This window comes from Eretmochelys imbricata, chromosome 1, assembly GCF_965152235.1.
Source record: "Eretmochelys imbricata isolate rEreImb1 chromosome 1, rEreImb1.hap1, whole genome shotgun sequence".
Taxonomy (NCBI): domain Eukaryota; kingdom Metazoa; phylum Chordata; order Testudines; family Cheloniidae; genus Eretmochelys; species Eretmochelys imbricata.
In genome coordinates this window covers 79,333,495-79,360,986 of record NC_135572.1, presented here as the reverse complement: position 1 = coordinate 79,360,986, position 27,492 = coordinate 79,333,495, and the positions used below count along the sequence as shown (strand labels likewise).

At 39.1% G+C, this 27,492-nt stretch overlaps 1 protein-coding gene across 3 annotated transcripts in view; it reads right to left on the bottom strand.

The window, feature by feature from the left end:
• Positions 1 to 5,569: 5,569 nt before the first annotated feature.
• The window catches only part of BORA (BORA aurora kinase A activator), a 47,302-nt gene continuing 25,379 nt past the window's right edge, over positions 5,570 to 27,492 (bottom strand). For 2 of the 3 annotated variants that reach the window (XM_077812258.1, XM_077812248.1), the window contains exons 6-13: positions 27,002 to 27,067; positions 25,511 to 25,567; positions 22,616 to 22,839; positions 19,523 to 19,676; positions 17,502 to 18,109; positions 16,470 to 16,601; positions 11,557 to 11,734; positions 5,570 to 7,431 (exon numbers count right to left, since the gene is read on the bottom strand). In XM_077812258.1, coding sequence (XP_077668384.1) covers positions 7,373 to 7,431; positions 11,557 to 11,734; positions 16,470 to 16,601; positions 17,502 to 18,109; positions 19,523 to 19,676; positions 22,616 to 22,839; positions 25,511 to 25,567; positions 27,002 to 27,067 — 1,478 coding nt within the window. In that variant the 3' untranslated portion in view covers positions 5,570 to 7,372. The remainder of the gene's footprint in view (positions 7,432 to 11,556; positions 11,735 to 16,469; positions 16,602 to 17,501; positions 18,110 to 19,522; positions 19,677 to 22,615; positions 22,840 to 25,510; positions 25,568 to 27,001; positions 27,068 to 27,492) is intronic. The other variant, XM_077812268.1, reaches the window with a different exon arrangement.

The window sequence follows — 27,492 nt, the reverse complement described above, 5'->3', positions numbered from 1 at the left end:
ACATCAGGTGTTTCCAGAAGTTTCTGTTGAAGGTATGGAACCACTTATCAGAATGCATGCAACACTGAGCACTGGTTCCAAACCAGGGACAGAATCCCCCAAATGGTGGAGAGTCCTAGTGAACATCCACAGGCATCTTCCTGATCCACGGACCTTCAGGTACTTGCAACAGATGCCCACCTAAAATGTTCTATTCTAAATAGGCTTATATACCACACCAACTGAAGAATGTGTGCTTTCCAAAAGTGCCTAGCATCAGCCTAACACCAGTCATGTGTTTGTTCTCTCATCTTCTTCCCTAGGGAAAAGTGTGTGCAGTGGAGTGTCTTGTTTCCTGTTTTACAGGGACAGACACACCGCTATATGTTGTTAGAAAAAGCAGTCAAAGAAATGAGCCTTGCAATGGCGCAGAAGGTGGTTAGGTTTGTGACTGTCCTTGGCTCCTGGAGGAGTTCATTCCAATCTTGTTCTGGCCTCCATGAAAGTCTCCATTGCCTGAACAAACGAGCTTTACCCTTATTGTAAAGTTCCATTTTGCCAAAGGAAGAAAGTCGGTGATCCTGGAGTTCATTGCAGATCTTTATGCAATCTGGACCATAGGCCCAGATCACTGAGCTCACTGAAGATCAGGACCAAGGATATTAAACAGGACTAGAGCAGTGTTCCCTCTAATTTTTTCCATCCATGTGTGGAATGAATTTTGTTATGTGCACCATACCAAGGTAATGTGCAGATGTGAGCCACCAGTAGAAACCAAAAACCTAAATATGGTTTTAGAAAGTTACCATAGGGATAATCATTCCAGTCAGGACAGGTTGGACATTTTAGAACTCACTACTCAAAGAATTAAATTTAAGCATAAGAGAGAAATAAAAATTATGAAATGCATAGATCAGTCCAAAAACTCAAACAGCACACTTTAAAAGAAGTATCAACCGTACAAGTATGTTTTGGGAGGTGAGTGTGAAAGAGAGAGAGAGTGTGTGTGAGAGAGAGACAGAGATGTGTGTTGCCCCTTTAAGTACGCTGACGCCACTATAAGTATGCTGCCCTTTTAAGTAGATCAGCAAGTTCAGAAACAGCAACACCTGCCAGCAAGCGCCCTCTGTCGTGAGCCCTGTCGTGTTCCCTACCCCCCCACTCTGTGGAGATGGAGTACAAGGGGTAGGGGACACCCTGACGTCAGTACCTCTCTCCTCTGCTCTGCATAGGAAGCTGGAGGCTCCCGGGAGCAACTCTAAGGCAGACAGCAGGAGCAGCGTGGCAGTAGGTGGAGGGACACCTGACCTGTGTGGCATTTGATAGCCTGCTGGGCAGCCGCAGAGCTTACAGGGAACTTAGCCAGAGGGTGAACTGATCCGTGTCGCATGGGGGAGTATATCTGGAATACAGAACAGCATAGGAAATGTATTGCTTTGTAGACAGGAATGAAACCATCAGTCTCTTGGAGCTCAGATCAACAAAGCTATCCCTCTGCAGGTTCCAGAGCCACCTCAAAGGCAACCACATGCAACTCAAACTGGACACCATCACAACAATGGTGTATCTCAAAACCAAGAAGGAACTTGAAACTCAACCCTACATTGGGAAGCAATAACAGTAATGAAATGGGTGGAGGAGAATCCGGTTTCTGTAAGAGCAATACACAAAGGGAGAACCACAGCAGAAGGCAGATTAGCTCAGCAGATGTGCAGCCAAAATTCAAAATGGTGTCTGAGGCAGGTAGTCCTCAAATGATCTCAGAGAAATTTGGTATTTCAGCTGTCAGTCTGCATCACAAAGACAGAATGGTGCCAAAATACTTCATTAGGGAAGAAGATCCAAGGTCAGTAGATATGGATACTCTTGTACATAGGTGGAAAAAGGGCTGCTTTCCCACGACTTCCACTTCTAAGGAAGGTAGCTCAGGAGATAAGGCAAGAGGAAGCAATGGTAATAGTTCTAGTTCTACATTGCACAAGGAGACCAGAAGGCTTATTAAAGATTGGTGTGACTGCAACTCTAGCCACTCTTTCCTAAGTGGGATCTACCGCTGGTCCTAACAGCCCTAACCAACCAACCCCTTGAACAGCTGTTACGCCATTCTTTCAAAACCTGCTTCTTGGTCACTAACATGTCTGCTAGATGAGTAAATTAGCAGCCCTATCCATGCAGGAACCATATGGTGTATTCCACAAGAACATGGTTCTAAGGGGTCCAGACTCTTTTACCAACAGTTTAATCCTCTTTCTGTGCTTTGGAGAAAATGATCTTCCCATCATTCTTTCCAAGTCCACAGCATCCTACTGAAAAAACTGTAGCATAATCTGGATTTATGTAGCGCACTAAAGATCTGCCTCGAGCAAAGATCTGCCTCAACAAGATCAGGTTCATCCGTGTTTGTGTCCTTTCACCCGAAGTATCAAGATCTTTGGGCATCCAAACTAACACTGGCCAGATAGATTAAGTTATGCATCGTAGAGGTGCATACAACATAGGCCTGAGATTTACTTTCTATTCAGGCACTTATTTTCAACAAAAGATTTCTCAGTTTCAGTCTATTCTTTATCCTTCCTGGCTTAATGTTTACTGCTCACTACTTCCCATAGAACACAAAATTATATGGAACAATGGGGCTGCAGAAGGCACATAGGGCACATGTGCACTTCAAGTGGAGTAGCTGTAGGGATACTACTCATTGTATGAGAAATTTCTTATCCAGTAGTTTCATTTCTGCTAGCAGCATCTCCCACAATTCTACCCTCCTTTGTATGACATTTAATTTGTCTACAGGTTGTGGGCTAGTTAGACTACTGAACATAGTTCACCAGTTGCCATTAAGGTTATCACTCATTATATTTAAATTTCTACACAGCTTTGGAATGAATCTTCGGGCAGCAAGCCAGAGATGTGAGCATGACCAGCAGAAGGCTATGCTGTAACACTGAACTACCTCCAGAACCACAGAAAGGAGGGGAATATCCCATACAATCACAGAATTGTGGGAGATGCGGTTAGCAGAAAGGAAGTTATCCCCGTAAGAAATTTGTCTTTCCATACCCATTGAAGACAGGAACAAGTAAAGGCAGCTGAATACCCAACAGTATCCAAGAGTTAGTGAAGGATAATGCTGCATATTTGCAAACATTCTTGGAGACGGAAGGAAGAGAATTTGGAGGGGTGACAGTAAGTGGCATACACTTCTGCAGAAGGGAAGCAAACTTGTGAACACAAGTGCTAACAAAAAGGGATAAGCAGCAACAGGGGAAAAGATGAAACGAGGAGCCTGCTGCTACTAAGCAAAGCTGCTGACTCATGGCATTGCTCAGATCAAATATTCTGAAAAGGCCAAGGGTTTTGCCACCTACTTAAGTCAACCTGTGGCTCTGGTCTACTCTTCTCTACTTATGATTCTTCCTAATGGCAAAAAATATGGCTATTGCTTTATGCTTTATTGCTTTAAAAAAGCTGTTTCTTTCCCATACACAAAACCACTGCCACTTAGCACCAGTAGTTTTCCACATACTTGAAGTCATAAGTCACCTCCCTCTCTCCATTCTACTGCCTTAGTTCATTTTTTCAAAACTTCCTCATAAATTCAAATAGTCAGAGAATACTGAAAAGGGACCACTACCATTTGACTCAACTTGTGCACAGTCTGTTGTATTAGATAATTTATAACTAGCATTATACTCTTCAACACCATGACCTGTGCAGCTCATTGTAAGTTGAAGCATCAAAATTAGGGCTGTCGATTAATCACAGTTAACTCATGCAATTAACTCAAAAAATTAATAGCAATTAAAAAATTAATGACAATTAATCAGTTTTAATTGCACTATTAATAGAATACCAATTGAAATTTATTAAATATTTTTGGATGGGGGTTTTTTTACGTTTCAAATATATTGATTTCAATTACAACACAAAGTGTTGTACAAAGTGTACAGTGCTCACTTTATATTTTTATTACAAATATTTGCACTGTAAAATGATAAACAAATGAAATTTTTCAGTTCACCTCCTACAAGTACTGTAGTGCAATCTTTTTCTTGTGAAAGTGAAACTTACAAATGTAGATTTTTTTTTGTTACCTAACTGCACTCAAAAATTAAACAATATAAAACTTTAGAGCCTACAAGGCCACTCAGTCCTACTTCTTGTTCAGCCAATTGCTAAGACAAACAAGTTTGTTTACATTTAAGGGAGATAATGCTGCCCGCTTATTTAGAATGTTACCAGAAAGTGAGAACAGGTAGTTCACATGACACTTTTGTAGCCGGCATTGCAAATTATTTACCTACCAGATATGCTAAACATTCGTATGTGCCTTCATGCTTCAGCCACTATTCCAGAGGACATGCTTCCAGGCTGATGACGATTGTTAAAAAAAAAAAAAAGAAAAAAAGGCATTAATTAAATTTATGACTGAGCTCCTTGGGGGAGAATTGTATGTCTCCTCCTCTGTTTTGCCCCCACTCTGCCATATATTTCATGTTACAGCAATCTTGTATGAGAACACTTTGTTCATTTTAAGAACACTTTTACTGCAGATTTGACAAAACGCAGAGAAGGTACCAATGTGAGATTTCTGAAGACAGCTACAGTACTCGACCCAAGGGTTTAAGAATCTGAAGTGCCTTCCAAAATCTGAGTGCAACGAGGTATGCAGCATACTTTCAGATATCTTGAAAGTACAACACTCTGATGCAGAAACTGCACAACCTGAACCACCAAAATGGAAAATCAACCTTCTGCTGGTGGCATCTGACTCAGATGATGAAAATGAACATGCGTCGGGCTGCAATACTCTGGATCGTTATCGAGCGGAACCAGTCATCAGCATGGACGCATGTCCTCTGGAATGGTGGTTGAAGCATGAAGAGACATATGAATCTTTAGCGCATCTGGCACATAAATATCTTCCACTGCTGGCTACAACAGTGCTATGCACGGCTGTTCATGTTTAGGTGACATTGTAAAGAAGCGGGCAGCATTATCTCCTGCAAATATAAACAAACTTGCTTGAGCAATTGTCTGAACAAGAAGTAGGACTTGAAGGCTCTAAAATTTTATATTGTTTTGGTTTTTAATAGTTTTTTTTGTACATAACTCTACACTTGTAATTCAACTTCAATGATCGAGATTGCACTATAGTACTTGTATAAGGTAAATTGAAAAATACTATTCTTTTGTTTTTTACTGTGTAAATATCTGTAATAAAAATAAATATAAAGAGTACGCTTTGTAGTCTGTTGTAATTGAAATCAGTATATTTGAAAATGTAGAAAACATACAAAAATATTTAAATAAAATGTATTCTATTATTGTTTAACAGCACAATTAATCTTTTTAATCACGCATTAATTGCAATTTTTTTTAATTGCGCAATTAATCAGGATTAATTTTTTTAATTGCTTCACAGCCCTAATCAAAATCAAAATCAGTACCTTCAACACCAGACTTACATCACAATAAAATCAGCTTTAGTCCAAGTTGTTTCCTGCCCCACTTGAAAGAAGAGAAGTATCTTAATGTCCTTAGTCTGGCATGATACTAAAAACAAAACTATTCAAAACAATCTAGGGTGTGAGGGAGAAACAATCAGTCTTTATTACATTAAATCGCTTAAAATTATACAATAATTTTCAATATAAAAAACCCTTGTTAAAACAATATAAATTGTTTTCTTTAAATGTAAACAGTGACCATTTTGTGCAATATGTGCCAACTGATGAATTAAGTAAAACTAGATAAATGTGATGGTCAAAAGGGCACTGTAGTTCATTAGTACAGTAGGTTTTCTAAACATAATTTAAAATGTTTTTCTTAAGTCAAAATAAATAGTTGGTTGCTTCTTGGCACACTCTATTTGAAGAGAGAAAAGAGGATAGACAATACATACAAAAACTTTTATACAATTCACTATTTTCACATTCATCCAGTTGTGCTATTCATTTTTTGCCTTACCTATGAAAAAGCTTATTTTACACAGGGAACAATTAAACAATTTTAGTGATTACTTTATTATTTGTGACTAATTTGAAAACTCTGATCATTGAACATGCAGCTCTGAAGAATCCAACTAAAATTTAATTTTAAAATGATAAACCACATTTAATCTCACATTTCAACCAGAAGAGTCCAGAAGTTCCACTGATACTACAGGGATCATTTTCATTACTGGTACAGGGCAAATTCTTTGGAAAAAAATGTATTGTCTTAGAAATACTTGTACTGGTCTACCAATGTGCTTCTAGCATAATCAGCTCACAAGATCCAACCTTACATTCACATAAAATTCTGATTACCATATTGCTTTCCCTCTTCTTCCCCCCACCTTACATTGGCATAATATTAGCATCCATTATATGTTGGTTATCATAAAAATATAAAACCCCAAACATTCCTTATTACCCTCTGGAAGTCTGAAATCCTTGCTTTCAAATGGCATAAAGCATTAAATTATCTGTTTTGCTAGATAGTGGCTACTAAAATCATGCCAATACAAGCAGGATGCAGAAACGGGGAAGCAGGATGACAAACAATGTTGTTTTAAATTTCTGATCTCATGACATGCCAGAGAACAGAATGCTTTGCACACCATTAGAAAGCAGCATGTTCAGCTTCTAATGGTATAAAGATATTTTTATAACCCTGATGGTTTGTGAGATCACACCTAAGTATACAGTTCAGGACATAAATGCACTGTAAATTTTTAATCCCTGTATTATTCAAGTGGACCTAAGACACAATACAGAAACGTAGTGCCAAACCTAGTTGATAGTTATATCTCCTATTTCAAGGGTTTATCATCACAATTAAATAATGAAGTGTGACTTATCCTCCTTGGCATAGAGACTATGGCAGGGACCAACCTTTATTTATGCCAAGAACCTTAAACTGACAGGTAAAGAAGGACAAAGTTTAAAAATGTAAAAAAACCAACCAAACAAAAAAGGCACCTCAGAAAAGTATGTTAATTTGTTGATTACACATTTTAAATGAATCACAAATTTCGATTTTTTTTTACAATACTTAAGTTTGAAGAAACAGAAAATTAATAATATTTTATTGGTGATATAGAAGTCTTCCTGTTAATTTCAATGTACATTTTCTCCAGAGTGGTCATTGCTGAGGTAAGGATAACAAACATACAGAGGTTTGTGATTTGACAAAATTTCACAAGCTATTTTGCCTTTCAAGTAACAATTCAGATGACTTGTTTTTTAAGTGCCATACAAATCGTTCTCACATTTTATCTTCAAAAAGTGTTCAAAATGTAGTTCAAAATGCAATTGAGACACAACTGATTCCATTTGCAAAAGTCATATGTGCCAAAGGCTACTTGTCAGTCTTGGTCTAATCACTTGGATAGAGGCATTTCTTCAGGTTATTGCATAGAATGACAGGCAGACTCTCCATCCAATATCTTGGGACTGTTTGTCCTTACTATAATAGAAAAAGAAAAAAAAGCTTAACTGAAAGAATTTGATAATGGGACAAATGTGCATTCTAAAGCTTCTAAGATTAAGTTATCCACAAAGGTAGAGTGCCAAGTTCCAATATCTTTGTCTCCAAGAGCCAGGCTGGTGAGTAATTCAATGTATTGTTTCTTCAGGTTTTTAAGTCCAATGGTTTTTGTAAACTTGGCTAGTCAAAACTGACATGTTATCTTTGCCAGTTTGCACCACTAACTTAAACAAATCCAACAATAGCAAAATTAAGGATATATAATATAGTGTTTTTCTATTGAATATCTATTTTCAGTGTTGTCAAATCATTCCGGAAGCTTTGCTAGAACAAAAAAAAAAAAAAAAAATTGAGAAATATTCTCTCATCGAGTCCCTCCACATTCTCTCATTTAGGATTTGCCCTATACAGTGATGGCCACTGTTTATTTTTCTGAATCATCAGACTTTTCTTAGTCAGTCTTGAATTTTTCCCCCTGATACAGTATGACTACAGCAACTTTTTGTATAGCATCTTTCATGCAAACTGTATCCCCAACTGTTTTTCAGCGTTAAATTACAAAACACAAAGTAGATGCAAAATAGAAGAGAATTGAGGCAGATATGGGAAGACTGTTGCAAATATCAGAAACTGTAAAGGAGGTACCAGCAATGTAGATATTATATAGAGGGCCACAGGTCAGTGGTTGTAAGCAAACGGTGTAAGAAAATATCTGAGTGATTAGGGCAAGTCCATGGGAAGTTTTTAAAAACAAACTTCTCTTCGTATTGAAATTGATAAGGAGCTAGTTGAGTTGATTGAGATGGAGATGATTTATTCCTTAGAACAGACAGGAAGTTATTCTGCAAATACGATAGTCCACAGAGGTGGGATTTGGGAATTACCACTGAAAAAGGAAGCTGAAAAAGTGAAATCCTAGCTAAGATGTCAGTGTATATGGAAGTGAGAATATGAACAATATTGCAGAGAGGTTGACAAGCCAATCTATGAACCTAGGAAAATGTGAGAAGAGGAGCAAGAAAATTAAGATCACAAGTTATATTCGGAGGACAGTGAAGGAAAGTGGAATAGATGAAGACGAAATTGGTAAAAAAGAATGAATATGGGAAAAGATCCTTGTGGAACTCCATAAAGGAGAAGTCTTTGTGTAGAGGAAGTATCAACAGGGAAAGAAAACTATCAGATACAGGCAAGAATGCAACTAGACACCTGCACAGCTATTGAAGTTGGGCAGGAGAATAGGGTAGTTCAGTTTCAAATACTCAGCAGATTTCAAGGAGAAAGAAGAGGGAGAGAGCATCAGCAACAATAGAAAAGACATAGTTAACTAGGAAGAAAGGAGTGGCTTCTATACAGTGGCCAAAAATAAAACTAATATTTTCATACTGAAACTCCAAGATACTATTCTGCTAAAAAGTGTTTAAGCAATGAGGTTAGAAACTGAAGATAAAAATTGGTCACTGTGTACTCTCAAGAACTGGTAAAAGTAAAAGGAGTGGTTGACAATTGTCCACTAGAGTGGGCAGATGACAAGCAAGGGCAGGGGATAAGGAGGTAAAGTTTTTGGTAAAGAACTAGGTATCAAACAAGTCCCAGAGGAGTCCCTCACTGCTACTTCTGTGCTTAAATCCATCGGACCACACTCAAGAGAAGTTTTCTTTTGCACATTCAGGAAAAGATTATGAGGGAAGTGTGAGCTAGTTATGGAGTGCACAATGAATAAATAAGGATTACCAATACTGTAGTTATGGAAATAGAACTATATTGTGTGCTTCACACCACCATCTGGCAATTTCACAGCAGATATTTTGATGTAACATGAACTCCGCCCCGTCCGTGAGATGTTAACTAAGCATTTGAGGGCCCATGTCTGGAAGAAATATTGGTGGATGAAAACTAGAGGTGCTGATCAGGGCAAACTTGTTCATGGGCAATGTCTAGGTTACATGTATACTAAATGGCTGTGTTGCAAAATCTAATCTACTTTTTGCTTTATTTAGAGAACAGTGAATTTACAGAGACTGTAGAATATAGTATCCCCAGAATATCTTCCAATAGCTCAAACTGGTTTCTTGTGAATTAGGGATGTCAAGCTATTAAAAAAATTAATCACGATTAATCACACTGTTAAATAATAGAATACCATTTATTTAAATATTTTTGGATGTTTTCTACATTTTCAAATATATTGATTTCAATTACAACACAGAATGCAAAGTGTACAGTGCTCACTTTATATTTATTTTTGATTACAAGTATTTGCTCTGTAAAAAAACAAAAGAAACAGTATTTTTCAATTCACCTCATACAAGTACTGTAGTGTAATCTCTTTATCATGAAAGTTGAACTTACAGATGTAGAATTACATACAGAAAATAACTGCATTCAAAAATAAAACAATGTAAAACTTTAGAGCCTGCAAGTCCACTCAGTCTTACTTCTTGTTTAGCCAATCACTCAGACAAACAAATTTGTTTACACTTGCAGGAGATAATGCTGCCCGCTTCTTGTTTACGTCACCTGAAAATGAGAAAAGGCGTTCTCGTGGCACTGTTGTAGCCGGTGTGGCAAGATATTTATGTGCCAGATGTGCTAAAGATTCATATGTCCCTTCATGCTTCAACCACCATTCCAGCGGATATACGTCTATGCTGATGGCAGGTTGTGATCGATAATGATCTGAAGCAGTGCAAACCGATGCATGTTCATTTTCATTATCTGAGTCAGTTTCCTCATCGGAGTGTTTGCTCTTTTAACACTTTTGAAAGCATGCTCCACACCTCATCCCTCTCAGATTTTGGAAGACACTTCAGATTCTTAAACCTTGGGTCGAGTGCTGAAGCTATCTTTCGAAATCTCACATTGGTACCTTCTTTGTGTTTTGTCAGATTTGCAGTGAAAGTGTTCTTAAAATGAACAACATGTGCTGGGTCATCATCCGAGACTGCTATAACACGAAATATATGGCAGAATGTGGGTAAAACAAAGCAGGGGACATAAAATTCTCCCCCAAGGAGTTCAGTCACAAATTTAATTAACGCATTATTCTTTTAACAAGCATCATCAGCATGTCCTCTGGAATGGTGGCCAAAGCATGAAGGTGCATACGAATGTTTAGCGTATCTGGCATGTAAATACCTTACAATGCCGGCTACAGAAGTGCTATGCAAATGCTTGTTTTCACTTTCTGTTGACACTGTAAATATGAAGTGGGCAGCACTATCTCCTGTAAATGTAAACAAACTTGTTTGTCTTAGTGATTGGCTGCACAAGAAGTAGGACTGAGTGGACTTGTAGGCTCTGAAGTTTTACATTGTTTTGTTTTTGAGTGCAGTTATGTAACAAAAAAATTCTACATTTGTAAATTGCACTTTCACGACTCAGATTGCACTACAGTACTTACATGACGTGAACTGAAAAATAGTATTTATTGTGTTTATCTTTCACAGTGCAAATATTTGTAATCAAGAATAATAAACACTTTAATTTCAATTACAACACAGAATACAATATGTATATAAAAATGTAGAAAAACATTCAAAATATTTAATAAATTTATATTGGTATTCTATTGTTTAAACAGTGCGATTAATCATGATTAATTTTTTTTGAGTTAATTGCATGAATTAACTGCGATTAATTGAGAGCCCTAATGTGAATGTTGTCCAGTGTCCAAACATGGAAACATTAGATTAAGAAACTGCTAAATATTCACCCACTCTAAGGTTGCTAAAATGTAGAGTGTATTTCTATTGAAGCTGGTACAGCTAAGATTTGGGAACAATTTGACACCTCTAGAAACCTGCCACTAGTGTTCACAGAAACAGCTCAAAAGAAAAAATGCTATCAATTTTTGTTTCAAGTCCAGCTCACAGCCTCCCTAATTTTCCATGTCCAGTGGATGTGGGTTAGGAGAACCTGTACAGATTCCTGCTTCCCAGCTCCCTATAATACATATGAAACAAGCAGCAAGGCAGCAGTTTGGTCTGCTCCCTGAACTCATTTGTAGTATTACTGTGTTCGTCATTCTTCAGGTCCTACAAGATAAATTATTAACAGGTACCAGCCAATAGCATTTTAAGTTCTCCATAAAAATCCACATACCATTTTTGTGTAATCCCTGAATCTGATGTTCGTTGGTATGTTTCCAAGTAGAAAAGTTGCAAGTTGCATTTTGGCTGAATAATGTATTGTATGTTTTTACTTTATGGAAACATGGTTGAATCTCTGGAGACTTTGCTCTCAACAGCTGATTGTCTTTATGGTTTAAAACAGGAAACTCCTAGGTTTGTAAACAAATTTCTTTTATTATCATTCTTTCAAAAATTCTCATTTCAATAAGTTAACAATTCAGACCTCACTTCATTTGAATCAGTCCCTGCTATAACGGGTGCTGATCTCAGGATATTACAGAAACAAGGTGGTTGAGGCAATATCTTTTATTGGACCAACTTCTGATGATGAAAGAGAGCTTACACATGCTGTAGAAGAACTCTGTGCAAGCTAGAAAGCTTGTCTCTTTCACCACCAGAAGTTGGTCCAATAAAATACATTATCTCAACCATCTTGTCTCCTTGTTATAAAGGATCATTTTGGGGGTTAAGTCACTGGAAGTTTCAGATCACCAGTATAAAACAGTTTTATCTTCATCCCTTCCTGAAAATTAAAACAGAAATAAAAAACAGCTATTTCCCCTATAGTAACTATGGTTCTTAGAGGTGTTGTCAACTTCTGGTGCACATGCACCCTGTGTGAGTGAGATCGGATGCTTTTGGCCTGCAGTGTCCATTGGGGGAGAGGCATGCCCTGATCGCTCGTGTGTGTCATCATTTCCCCCTCCCCGCAAGGGCATAAAGGGCAGAGCAGAGCCAGCTGCTCCTCAGTTCCTGCACAAATACAGATTTGGGGTAAAAGGGGACTCTGTAGTAGTGGGGAAGGAAGACAGGTCATGGAATACATATAGACAATATCTCAAAGTTACCATTCGCTTTCATGTGATTCTCCATACATATTTCTCTGCTGATGATTCTCAAGCTTTGACCTGATGTATAGAATGTACTTGCTCAATAGCTACTCAAATATCAACTGCAGGACCGCTCTGCCAAAACGGGTATTAGATCCTGATGCCTCAACTGGGGAATAATGTCATGTAAATATATGACCAGATCCCCAGGTCACTGAAGACCTTCAGATTTCAGAGATGGTTACACTTTTCAAAAAAGCCGTAGAATTTACCTCAGCTCTAGTGGAGTGAGCCCTAACCTGCACTGAGGATCTAATTTGCCTAGCTCATAAAACCCTAAAGTAAGTAGGCACCCACTTAGATAGCTTCTGGGAAGATGCCTGACCTTTCATCCAACCTGCAAAAGCTACAATTAGTCAAAAGAAAACTAAACGTTTTGGTCCTATCCAGATAAAATAACAGAGGCTTAAGCACATCCAGGGTATGCAAATTTGGCTTCCTCTTGGTGGGAGTGGAGTTTAGGGAAGAGCACAGGTACATGACTCATTTGATTCAAATGCAAGTCTGAGACTACCTTGGGTAAAAATGTAGTGTGGGGCCTAAGGGTGACCTTCTCCTTATGGACTACAGCATCTGATGGGCCAGAATTAAGCGCTTGTATTTTTCCTATTTTCCACGCTGATATAATTGCCACTAAAAAGGCCATTTTCAAGGACAAATGATATTAGGAGCTCAAAGGGAGTTGCCATCAACCCAGCTAGGACTGCACAGAGATCCTAGGGGGGGAAGTGACTGATTGGGGAAAAACTGATTGGGGAAAAAACACATGAACGAGACCCGTAAGCCTAGCTACCACAAGATGGGAGAAAATGGTGTTGCCCTGCATGGAGGAGATGGTCAGCTGATTCACTGCCATAGAGCTAATGGATAATCCTTTTTTTTAAAAAAAAAATCTTAGTAGATATGCAGATTCCAGCTATTCTGGACTCTGCATATCTAGAGGAAATATGCTATTGACCCCACTTTTGAAATGTTACAGATAAGGATCCTGAGTGTCCATTTGTGGTCTTCTAAGAATTGCTTTATTAGGTGGCAGTTCCCTGGGGACAACTCCAACGTCCTTGGTGCCAAGATCATCAGTCCTGAGAGAGTAAACATCAGTACCATAGATTTGGTATTGGGCATGGCTTGAATCTTTTCATAGGCCAGTACCATTGGTCATGTACCATGTTCTCCAGGGTGTCATCAGGACTCATTCTGGGCTGAGCCACCCTTTGAGGGAGTGAAGTGAGCGTTTTGCTTCTTCCAGCTAGGCCCTTCCCAGAGGCAAAAAAGGCACCTTGAGTGACCATTGTTAAAGAACACAGCTGTCTCACATGAAGGGCAGTTCTTGAAGCCAGGAGACTTTAGGTTGAGCTGGTTGTGTGATTCCCAGCTTGCATAGACATACTTGGGCTAGCTCTTATCAACCTACCACACAAAACAGTAATATAGCCAGGGTAGCACAGACGGTAGCAGTGGCACAGGCTAGCCATGCCAAATACAAACCCATCTGAATCCTGTGCATACATATTCAGCACAGTTAACCTATGCTGCCACTTGCTGCTTCCCATGCTTCACTACTCTCTTTAGCATGCTAGCTACACAAACTGGGAATCACACCCTCAGCTCCAAGTGTAGATAGAACCTTTGGTTCAGACAGAGGAAAAAATTCCTAACACTAACAGAAGCTTGGGGGTGTTTTTGCCAACAGATGTACCAACCCTGTACACACTAACAGTAACTAATTTAACACCTAACTAACAATACAAAGATATGTTTATTTGCTTCATAAAGCACATAGTGATGCAGACACTGCAGGGTTCTGTCTCACAGCCATGGATGGTAAGAAAGAACTGAAGGGCAGTCGGACCCATTCTGACCTTGGGTGGGGATGTCTGAGGGCATTCAAGCTGCAGACACAGCCCCAACAGACACTGCTGTGCAATATAATCTGATTTCATGCACACAGGGCATAGGTGTACCAAGAGTGGAATACATACAAACATTTGAAGAACTGAATAATTCCCCTTTGTTTTAGTCTAATATATCCCCTTTCACTATTCTCAGAAACTGTATTATGTGTTTGTTGCTTTCCCTTGCCTCTATACAATGAGATCACAAGTGGAAGTAGAGATCTCAAGTTGAAAAATTCTCTTAAAGACATTCCTCAGCATACTGAATCAAGTCAACACCATGGAACTTTTAAGATACCCAGGGACGGCACGTTGTCCATTTGTAGTCTCACCAATGTTTTTGCCAAAGAACACTGGACCAAGTTCTCCCCAAGCCCCCAGTGCCTTTTACTCCTGATGGAATTCTGCATGCCTGCACAGGCAGGGAATTGTTATGGTGATCAGATATTCTATCCCTCCATGCAGAAAAAAGAAGAAGAAATCTGCTGGGGACACGTGCCTCTTCCTGGACAGCCTAGGCGGCGCATCTGTTCCAGCACACCTGGAGCAGCCATCAGAGACGCAAATCACTGCGGGGGCGGGACGTACGCACCTGCCTGGGAGACATTAATCACCGTCGGGGGTGGAGTGGGCTGGGCGTGCATGTGTGTGAACAAGCCAGAGAGACTTGCTACAGAGTGGCTTGCCAGGCATGGGGGGCTTGGGGTTGTTAGGCATGAGACAGGCTCTGTCCCCCGAGGCAGAAATGTAGTAGCCTGCCTGCCTATGTTCCTTCACTGCAAGGAAGCAAGCAGCTGTTTTGCCAGAGTTAGAAATGCAATCAGCCAGTGCTATCCCTTAAACTGCATGGAGGCTCATTTTATAACAGGGATTGGATTGAAACAAAATTCAGTCAGTTTTTGCTTGAGACGGGATAAGGTGTGGAAGAATAAGAGTCTGCTCTGTGCATTCCTTCAAAACTGTTTCAATGTTTGAAATAAAAGATTGTTCTAAATGTGAAAATAACACATTGTTAATGTTGCTATTGATCGTTAATTGATCTCATTCTCTGAGACAAAAATGTAGCAGCCTGCCTGAATAGTAACATTGTTAATGTTCCTATTGTTAACTAACTGTTCCCATTCTCAGCCAATTCCCCCCAGAAGTATAAAACACGGAAAAGTTTTAAGGCTCCTTTACATTGCTAGAGTGATGTAAAGGAGCCTTATTATAAATGACCATAAGGGAATCCTCAGCTAGGAGATCTATGTGCTTTCTCACTTTTTTTCCTGTGCCAAAGTGGCCCAACGGAGTTAGATTACAGATCAGGATTTATTTTACTTACCCATTAAAAAACAACAACAAAAAATAAAAGACTGAGGGCAAATAAAACATTTATCAAGAAGTCACTAAAATGTCAGGACAATCAGAACCAAGCACTTCCCAAAATACCCAGCCCGGTCCAGATGAAGTTACTAAAGGGCAAAAGGGATATATTTGTTCTTTTGCATGACATCAAAAACAGCTACACCAGGTTCTCATGCTCGAGAATTCCCTACAAAACTGCATGTAGACGGGGACAAATTATTTTGCACATCCTGCAACGTTGTTCTCATCCATGACTGATGGTCTGTAATTGTGGATCATTTTGCATTTAAAAAACAAAAAAAACCCACATTATTTTGACAAATAACATATGCAGAATTTTTAATTTTTTGGCACAGAATTCCCCCAGGAATAGCCTTTGCTGTCATCAGAACACGTGAATTTTAAAATTAGGATTTTCAGTATATTTTTCTTTATTTTACAGATCCATGTTTTTAATCTAATACTTGACACTAAGACCAAATAAATTTGCTGTCTACAAGTTCCCACAAGTTCTTAGAAACAATCTGTCAAATCCCTGACCTAGCAGGGAGTGGTGTGAAGGAATGGATATTGAAAATGGAAAAACATATTCTACAGACTAACAAATTTATTTGAGCATAAACTGTAGTTCACGAAAGATTATGCTCAAATAAATTTGTTAGTCTCTGAAGTGCCACAAGTACTCCTTTTCTTTTTGCAAATAGACTAACACGGCTGCTACTCTGAAACATATCATTCTATGCATTTCCTACCTTAGTTCTGGAAAGCTGAGATTTGTTCTGAGCCTCATAAGAATGTACATTATTGTCTCTGCAATTGTTCTCAGCCCCAACAGTATCCATAATGCTGCTTCCACATGTCTGTGTATTATAGCCACTGTCCACCTAGGAACAAAAGCCAGGAATTAATATCCTATGTACTCTGTTCCAGATAAGCTCCCCTATTTCTTGTGCATTACTTATTTTAATTTACATTTGTATTGCCCCTACTTCATAATCCTTTCATATTGTATTTATAAACTTAATCTATCATACAAGCTATACATATCACTGATTAAAATATGAACCATTGAAATACAGCCACATCTAAAGGTGATATCTGGCAACTGTTTAACAATGCATGCTTAGAGTCACTTCTGTCCTAAACTATTATCTGATTGAAACTTCAGGGAAAGTTAAATAGGCAAATTGGAAATACTTGTGAGTACAAGTACATGCCCGTTGGACATTTAATGGTCACAACACAGAACTTTTCAAATATTAAGGTGTCAGCATCTTCAGCAGGACAGTTCCTACTACTATCATCATAGTTTCTTCACTACCTTCAAAAACCAGGACTTCTTTGGAGACCTCCTATACAAGGTGATATGGCTAGATGTGTGTGGCTTGCATATTTTACAAGATAATACAATTGCAGGATTAAATAAAATTGACAATCTATTTGTGACTTAAAAAGCAAAAGGCAGCTGCATTATGTAATAACTTAGTTAACTGCAGCAGATTCATCAGAAACAAGAGGAGATAGTAAATTGGTCAACCAGAATCCAAGTAGTTTGGGATTAATCCACATTTACTACTGTGGTAGCATAAGAAATATTTCCTTGAATTGCTGTGTTGCCAGTCAAATAGAACAAGCTTTAAGTCACACAATTCAGTGTTTACACCCCATCAGATAAGAGCTGACAGAAAGTATATCCAGAATGGTAGAGGGACAAATGTGAAAACTGAGAGATTAAACTTGGGGTATAATTTACTAAATTATTTAAATAAAACAAAAACCCTTACCTGAATACTACTGCTGTCACAAGGAATTACACTGCTTTCTGCAAGAGGTGATATGCACATGTGAGAGCTTTCAATACTGAAAGTAATTCCTGTCATGAAGCTGGTCATTGGCATACTGCTATTACCAACACATTCCTTAACCCAAGTGTTCTCATCTGACACCTCAACTGTATCAACCATATCAACAGTATTATTTTCTTTTAAACCTTCTATATCCTGCAACGATGCCAGTCCTTGTTCACAAGCTTCAGAGTGATCTGGTGAAATAGATACAGTCGCCACAACTAGATGTGTACCGTGTGCAAAAGTATCACCATCCTGCTGCTGTAAATTTACTCCAGTGTCCATCTGTGGTAACAGAACTTCTGCAGGTAGGGCATTCTCTTTGTCTTCTGCCTCTTCGTTGTGATTTTCAAGGGTAAATGGTATCCTAATAAGGGAAGTTTGATATTGTGCAGTCCCTCTGCATGCTCCAAGTCTCATAGGAGAGCAATTTTTAATTGGAGAACAGCCATCTATATAAGGACTTCTAGTACTTGGGGGTGTCATTCTGTTTGAGACTGGTGCAGACGGAACATCCGGAGAACGAAAAGTCAACTTTCTTTGTTCTGTCCATAGTAAAAACAGAATAATTCAATTAATTAGATATCAGATGGAGGAAAAGCTAACAGTCTGAATCCTAGGACCAGAAGTCACTAGAACAACTACAGCCACACTAAGCGGTGATTCTCTTGAGTATCATCTCCTAGCACTAAAGGCATTTGATACAACTATTTTTAAAAGTTATACTTGTTACACACACGATTAGCCATCATACTTTCAAATTTTAATCCTGCTTACCTAAAGCTTTCCTTTCTCTGAAAGGTCTATTACTGCAGAGACCAGGTCAGGGATCGGCAATCTTTGGCACACAGCCCGCCAAGATAAGCCCCCTTGCGAGCCGGTTTGTTTACTTGCCGCGTCCGCAGGTTCGGCCGAGCGCAGCTCCCTCTGGCTGCGGTTCGCCGATCCAGGCCAATGGGGGCTGCGGGAAGCGGCAGCCAGCACATCCCTTGGCCCACACTGCTTCCCGCAGCCCCCATCGGCCTGGAGTGGCGAACCATGGCTAGCGTGAGCTGCGATCAGCCGAACCTGTGGACGCGGCAGGTAAACAAACCAGCCTAGCCCGCCAGGGGGCTTACCCTGGCGGGCCCCCGCGTCCCAAAGGTTGCCGATCCCTGGATCAGGTTTTCAAATGGCAGTACCAAATTGTGTCAAAATGAACAGTCCCTTACCCCAAAATGCTTCCAGTCCAATAACCTAAAATCCATACTAGGCAAGTACTGTAGATTTCTTAGAACACATTAGTTCTACAAAAGCTTTTTGAGGGTGAAAATTATCAGAACTTTATACAATCAGGCATAAAGTGGAAAGTAGCTATTCAGACTTTATACATAACTTTGCAGAAGTATCTCATAGCAGGTTCTGACTGAATCAGCTATGCAAACAGACTAAGATTTTACAGAACACAAACTACCAATACTGCCAAATTGCAACAAATTATGGAGTCTGATATGGATAAGCATCCACTAGGTTTCTAAACTAGTGAATTCATTTAATCTCAGCTTAATTTAGTTATGGGGATCAGGGCTCAAATGTAAGACACTAACCCTATCAAAATAGTTTTTCCTACAACAACTCTGACTTCTCATCTTATTTTTGATACATAACTTCAAACAAAACCCTTCTCCTCAGATCATATTGCTCCCCTTTACTTTATTTCATACTATGAGTTTTCATGATTCCTTTTTCCACTTTTTCCCACTAAAAAATTTATTTTTTTGCACTTTCTAAGTAATTCTGTTCAGGTAAACATTTTATACATTTACATTGATGACACTTTACTGTTCAACATGCCATGTGCCATACTAGATGAGACCACTGGACTATCAAGCCAAGTACCTGCCTCTAGATGGATCGTTTTTTCATCACAAGAAATACAAGCTGCATGAAAGGAGACTGTAGATAAAGTCAAACCATACCTGACAATGGTGTCTTCCTTATCTGAAAAGCAATTGGAGAAAAAGTAGGGGAAGCAATATTTGCAGGGGACCTCTCTGGAAACGTGGGACTGGTAATGCTTCCCAGACTGTATGCCCTTGTACCTCCCTGAATAGGACTGGAGGAAAACTGACCCTTTAATACAAAGAGTAAGAATTAGCTTTTACATAATATAAATTTATAGACTGATGTACAAATTTGTAGACTTGAAAGTACAGTGCTACTGGGAAAATAATTCTATTCCTGCTTCACTGACACTCTCAATCAAGCATTTCACTGCTGCAATATTCCATTTGAAATTCTCCAGTTGGATTTTATGATGCCTCATAGGAAATCCAATGCTTCCAAAGAGGAGTACTAATTAAGACTATGTTATCAATCATATTAGAACTAACAGGAGCCAGACTACTGTATAAGGATTTTCCTAATCAACAGCCAAATTACTGTTTAGTATTTGTATTATTGTTATGCCTACAACGTTTCATCTCCCAAATGGCAGACACCCCAAAGCAGAATGGAATGTTGCCCCCAATGCAGTGACAGATTGAGTAGACTGCACACTGACACCATTGGATATTTTAACAGAATCCACACTATCTGAAGGACATAACTTTGAAGTCAACCAAAACAGACCTTTCATCTGAAAGAGTCAGAAGAAGCTGTGCTCTTATCTCAGGCCAAATCTACAGTAGGAACAGTTTGTTGTCATAGGTATAACCCACATATTGTATTGGTAAAGTAGTAATTGTGTGGACACAGAGTTTGCTGGCAAAACTGCGGTTTTGCCAAAATAGCTTATTCAAGCCCCCTAACAAAATAAGTTCTACTGGAAAAAGCACAGTACATAACTCAGCGTTTTTGCCAACACAGTTATAATGGTCAGAGACCACAGACATAGCATCTCTGACTAACATAACTATGCCAGCAAAAGTCTTTTGTTTAGATCTATTCTCAGCAGGAAGTAGCAATTTGCACATCACCAGAAAATGTGAGTTGGAGCTAAGAAAAACAACGTTCAGACATTCATGCCTTAGTTGTGATCTTGTTTTCATTTAGTATAATATGCTCCTGGCTGGTTGAAGGTCTCATTTAAAGTGAGTTTGTGTTGGAAACTGATGGCTCAAGAAATTGATGGACTTCCAATTCACTTGCAGTTCACTTCCAATTCACTTTGTATATTAAAGCATGCCAGAGGTGCATCTGTAGTTTACATTCCTAGACCTAAGAGTTCTGAACAAAGATCACAAATGAGTAAATAGCACTGTAAACATGGCAGTTCTGTAATACGATACCACCCTTTCAAGGAAAATACTTATTCTACTTTGAAGTGTAAAAAAAGTGCCTTTTTTGCTTTATTATGTATAGGGCTTCTCATTTTTGGTTTTATTCCATAAACACCCTTGACACAAATGAGCGGGGGAGGGAAGAGAAACTGGAGTTCATCCACTGAATACCAGAAAATCACCACAAATGGTTACTTGTATCTAAGGCTTGTTTACACAGAGAAGTAATGCAGACTACAGGGGAGAGATTTCTAAAGTGCACTAAACATGCTGCATGTTAACTGGTCCATGAAGATCCTGCTGCTGTGCACTTAAGGTTCCCTAGGGTGCTCTGAAGTCATGTTGTTTGAAGCATTATGTGTTAAAGCATTCTAGGGAACATTACAGTGAGATTACTCATTACAGTATACATAAGCAGAAAGCCCCTATATTTTAATATATTATATATCCACCTATATTTTATATATCTACATAAAACTTGAAAATTGCTACAAACAGCCCCAAAAAACAAAAGCCCTAACTACATATAAATATCTGTAAAGTTTTCCTCAGACATTCTGCTTTTCTTTTCTTTTTTTTTAAATTAAAAATCATGTTTTGCCTACTTTTCCCAGAAATACTATGGATTACTAGAGAATTAGTAGGTTTAGGATATACACCAAGAAAGTAAGCAAACCCTGTCTGAGAAGGAACATGATTTTTATTCAGATTTGTTAACAAAAAGTTAACTATTGTTTGGAGAATGGATCTTTAACATTCAACACTTCCCTTTCAATTAAGGGTTAAAGAAAGTCCACAACCTCACTCAGACCACCAAGTTCTCTGCAAACTCAGGGAAGACCAGATTTTACAATCCCAATATTTCCGAAGTGTTTGTTTTTTTAAAACAAGCACAGAACAACCCCCTTTTAGGTACACTGGGTCATTTATACAAGAAAGAAAGAAAGAAAGAAAGAAAGGAAAAGAAAGGTACAAATCTTTCTTCTTTGCAGATCAACTTTAAGGGAAAGCAACTAGAGCAATCATATACACCAAATGGTGTTTTAGGTACTAATCAAGCCAAGGACTAAGATGATATTTTTGGTATGCAAACTTAATGAGTTTACGAAGGCATGGCTGCAATATGATCTCAGCCAATAAAGTCTTTCTGTAAAGTGCATCCTATATGGAAAGATCAAAGAGACTTCACAAGCTATTCATATTCGAATCATTCCCTCTCATTCTCTTACGTCAATATCATTCAGACACAAATACATTGGGCAGAGAAAATAGCAGCTCTTCAACAGTGAATATCAGGACTACACAACAATTTGATAGGGAAAGAAAAGCATAAATTTTAAGTTAAAAAACATGAAGTTTTAGTTAGGCACAATTTAGTTCCAAAATTGGAATTTGACCAGGACCCTTGGTATTAACACCACACTTTAATTACTTCAGTTGTGTAGACTATTCAAAAGCGGCACTTCAGCTGGTGAAATCTGATCAGACACAATCAGAAGTGGTTCTGCTGCTTTAGAATCAGAGGAGTAGCCTTGTTAGTCTGTATCCACAAAAACAACGAGGAGTCTGGTGGCACCTTAAAGACCAACAGATTTATTTGGGCATAAGCTTTCGTGGGTAAAAATGTTGCATCTGAAGAAGTGGGTTTTTTACCCACGAAAGCTTATGCCCAAATAAATCTGTTAGCCTTGAAGGTGCCACTGGACTCCTTGTTGTTTTTGCTGCTTCAGAGAATTTCATGTGTACCAGCTAAATCAGCACATACACAAAGAAAATGAAAAGGCTTCTTACTGAACTAGATGTTTCCACAGGGCTTCTGCACCGGGCTGGAGAAATATCTATTGAACATAGCACTCCAAGTGATGCTGGTGGATTATTACAAGGGCTTTGTGGAGAAAGAGACAAACACTCAGATACACTTCCATTCTCATCTAAAAACAGCTTTCTTCTCAGTGATGAGGAGCTTAGGCTTTCCTGAGACTGGTCTGCAAATTCTTCTGTTCTAAAATATTCACCTAAAGAAAAAAGAAAAAGTTTGTTGGCAAGTTTAATTAGCCAGTCTTGTCTTATTTCTCCTGTCTACAGAAAAAGTATGGGGGAACAAAGGGGACAAGGACCTCGTCTGCACAGTCATAAACAGCCACTGAATTCTGTAACTGCTGAAATTGTTAATAATATTTTAGCCATGCTGTGGGCATTAGACTAAGCAGTGTTATAACAAGGTTAATATAAAGTCAGGGCTTTCCCCCCATAAACGCTGGGTTTATTAAAATTTGCTGTAATGTGATTTTTCCCACATGGAAGCTGGTCCAAATGTATCAACCCCAGTTCAGTCATGACAATGTTGAATAGTTTCTGTTAAACTATTCTGCTTGTGTAGACAAGGCTTTTCGGACAGCTGCCATTCCAAATGATCATGCTTACAGAACTCCCATAGAATCACAGGACTGGAAGGGACCTCGAGAGGTCATCTAGTCCAGTCCCCTGCACTTATGACAGGACTTAGTATTATCTAGACCATCCCTGATTGTCCAACCTGTATGCAGTGGAATGCACATTCTGGCCATCTTACCCAAGAAAAGATGTACAGGCAGGAAGCACCCAGCCAGAAGGCTGGAAACTCTTCTGAACGGAAGACTGAATCAAATCTGTCTAACAGAAGTATCATTAAGGATGCAATCAGTATTTTCCTCCCTATTACCAAGTTCTAGTGCAGGGCTTCTCAAACTGGGGGTCGGCACCCCTCAGGAGGTCCGCGAGGTTATTCCAGGGGGGTTGCAAGCTGTCAGCCTCCACCCAAAACCCTGCTTTGCCTCCAGCATTTATAATGGTGTTAAATATATAAAAAGTGTTTTTAATTTGTAAGGGGAGGGGGGAAGGGGTTGCACTCAGAGGCTTGCTATGTGAAAGGGGTCACCAGTAAAAGTTTGAGAAGCACTGAAGTGCAAAGCGGAAGTGGTGACAGATAAAATTTAAGAGCCACTTTGTGGAGTTCTATCAGAGATAGAAAATGGTTTATCAGGCTCCCGTTCTCAAAAGAGAAGGGTAATCCCACCCCATCCACCAATGTAGTTCAGTGATGGGATGGAGTCACAAAACCATGGTAGAGATAGAGACTGGTAATTTTATTTGTAATAAGTTGAAAATTCTAAATATTCCATCCAGTGTGTTGCTATGGGTTGAAAGCCCCACCACCAGATGACAGACTGAAAGAAATATTCTGCACTTATAAGCTGGCTCCTCCCTCTGCTCCTTGGGTCCTGCACCATCTCTCCTTGCAGTGGCTGGGTCATGCTTTGTAGCAACGCCGAAGGAAAAACGGTTACTCACCTTCTCGTAACTGTTGTTCTTCAAGATGTGTTGTTCACGTCCATTCCAAATCAGGTGTGTGCACGCCGCGTGCACGGTCACTGGAAAGTTTTTCCCCTAGCAGTTCCCGTCGAGTCAGCTGGGGAGCCCCTGGGTGGCACCTTCCTGGCACTCAATATATGACCCTGCCGACCCAACCCCCTTCAGTTCCTTCTTACCGTCCATCACGGCCGCTGGAACTGTGGCTCGCTTGCTTTGCAAGTCCTCCCTTAGTGCAGTTATCTAGTCTAGTTGTTCTTCTCGTTTTCTAGTTGTTTGCTGATAGTATAGTTATAGTTAATATAAGTGTTTGTGAGCGGGATCTTTCCCGGTCCCCTTACCCCTTCTTGAGCTCTGGGGCATGCCGCAAGGCTTTAAGTCTTGCAGCGCATGCCACAAGCCCATGCCAAATAATGGCCTCCTGGACTCTCGCCTGAGGTGTCTGTGCGTGCACACCTGATTGGAATCGACGTGAACAAGCACTCAAAGAACTATTCTTGGTAAAAGCACTCCATCTGTAAAAATCAGGATGCTGGGATGAGGTTGAATTGCATTTTTTTGTTGTGCTGTTTCTCACTTACTTTTTCCCTATGAGCTGTTTGTGTCAGTCACACAGTGGATGTGACCAGGAAGTAGTAACTCATGAATTATGTGGCCCCAACTAGAGGTAAAGGGAATAAGATGGACTGGTCTAGAATAGCTTATTGATCTCTTCCTACCCAAGTTCTGTTACATAACTCCTGCTTTTTAAGTATTTCACAAAAAGCAAACATTTCCTTTAGATAGGTCAGTGTGCAGTGCAGATAGTATGCACAGTCTTCCTAGTCTGTGTAGCCTAGGAAAGCATGGATATTTTCTTTTGATTCAAGACCTGTGGTCTTCCATTATACCAATGATAAACATGAGGTTACTGTATGCAGTTTTTAAATTCCTGCAAAATGGTCATGCAAACCCAATCCAGCAATTGAGACTGTTAGGCTTCCATAGCTAACTTCCAAGCCAGTCTACATTATGAATGCTGGCCCATACTTTAACATACTATCTTTTAAAATATAGCAATACAATGTTTATGTACACTCATCATTGTCCTACCATTCACCATCCCTCCACCTTTTGTTTCTTGTCCTCCCTTGCTGAGCCATGTCTAAATTAGAGCAAGAGCTCCACAGGACAAGGAGCTGTTATCTGTCCAAAACAACATTTGTACTTTGGGCAATTCTATGAATACTCAATTTTGAATCACACTAGATTTCCAGTGCATTGTATCTCCATTCCTAATCAGCATGCAAAATAGATTTTCAATTTAGACATTCATACATAAAGTACAATACGACATACCTAATATTTTTTCTAAGTTAAAATCCACAGGCAAAGACAATACTGTCTGACAAGCAGCTGCAATGAATAAAAACAATGAAATTAGCCTACAGTAACTTAGTCAACTAGTGCAAGTAAAAAGTTTAACTTTAAATTGTATTTAACACATAGCTAGTTAAATTAGTGAAACACAATGTGTTGCCATGAGGAAAAGGGAAAAACTTATAGGCCTGGGGTCCTGAATTGGCTACAGTGTATGGAGCAGATCAGGCTCAGGGATAAGTGAAAAGGGTTGTTACACACCAGCTCTCCAGATGGCACCATATCCAGCCACACCTTAGCTGGGGGAAAGGCATTTAAAAAAAAAAAAAAAATTCAAGCAAGAAAAATCAATGGAATACCCTGAAAATTGTGTGTTTATGTACAGGTTTCAGAAAATAGTTTCTGTGACCTCGTACAAAATGGAGGGGAGAGGATGTCAAAGAATCTTTATATTATAATGTAATTAAGTTAGTATGCAATTTGGGCTTCAAAGCATAAACAAAAAGAAAAGGAGTACTTGTGGCACCTTAGCGACTAACCAATTTATTTGAGCATGAGCTTTCGTGAGCTACAGCTCACTTCATCAGATGCATACCGTGGAAACTGCAGCAGACTTTATATATACACAGAGAATATGAAACAATACCTCCTCCCACCCCACTGTCCTGCTGGTAATAGCTTATCTAAAGTAATCTTCAGGTTAGGCCATTTCCAGCACAAATCCAGGTTTTCTCACCCTCCACCCCCCCACACAAATTCACTCTCCTGCTGGTGATAGCCCATCCAAAGTGACAACTCTTTATACAATGTGCATGATGCACATTGTATAAAGAGTTGTCACTTTGGATGGGCTATCACCAGCAGGAGAGTGAATTTGTGTGGGGGGGTGGAGGGTGAGAAAACCTGGATTTGTGCTGGAAATGGCCTAACCTGAAGATTACTTTAGATAAGCTATTACCAGCAGGACAGTGGGGTGGGAGGAGGTATTGTTTCATATTCTCTGTGTATATATAAAGTCTGCTGCAGTTTCCACGGTATGCATCTGATGAAGTGAGCTGTAGCTCACGAAAGCTCATGCTCAAATAAATTGGTTAGTCGCTAAGGTGCCACAAGTACTCCTTTTCTTTTTGCGAATACAGACTAACACGGCTGTTACTCTAAAGCATAAACAGAACTTTACGTGTAATACTACATGTAGTCACATGTAGAACACATTTATTCCTAGACAAACAGTAACATAAATACCTTGCTGAATTGGGGCCTAAATACATGCCTAACTTTAAGCACTAAGTCGTCCCATTAAATGAGACTACTCATGTGCTTAAAGACAGGTAAGTGCTCAAGCACCCTGGCAGTATTGAAGCCTAAGAAACTTGTTTTTAAAAAGGAGTTCAGTTAGCTTAAATAAAAACTTTTTATATTCCTTTGAGTGCATGTTCATTTTGTCACTTGATACTGTTTTATACCAACCATTGCTTTTTCCAGGTTGCACAGTTAGCTGTCTTCCAATCGGTGAAATGTTATTTAAATCTATACCTGTAAAGCATCATTTAGATAAATTCAGTTAAAACTTAAATTAAAGCTTTTTACCATTCTGAAACATAACAGTTAATCCGATTGTATTGAGGAACTTCTCAAAAATAGTTAGCTACAATAAAATATTGTAATACTTTAGTTTACATCAAACCAAAATATTTTCAGAGAATAAAACTAGAACATGATTTTTGCAACTAAGTTTGGGACAGAGTAAAAAAAACAAACCTAGAGAGACAAGTGTCAGAGAAGCCAGAGAGAGGTTATATCAGTTTTTCTGACCAGCTTACGTTGTAAGAGTTTTCCATCAGAAAATGCAATTCAATTGAAATCTAAAAGCTTGTCAAATTATGTTGATATTGACAACATACTGTTATTTTTTGGGGGGGACGGGGGCGGAGGAAGGGGACACAAGTGAAAAAGTTATT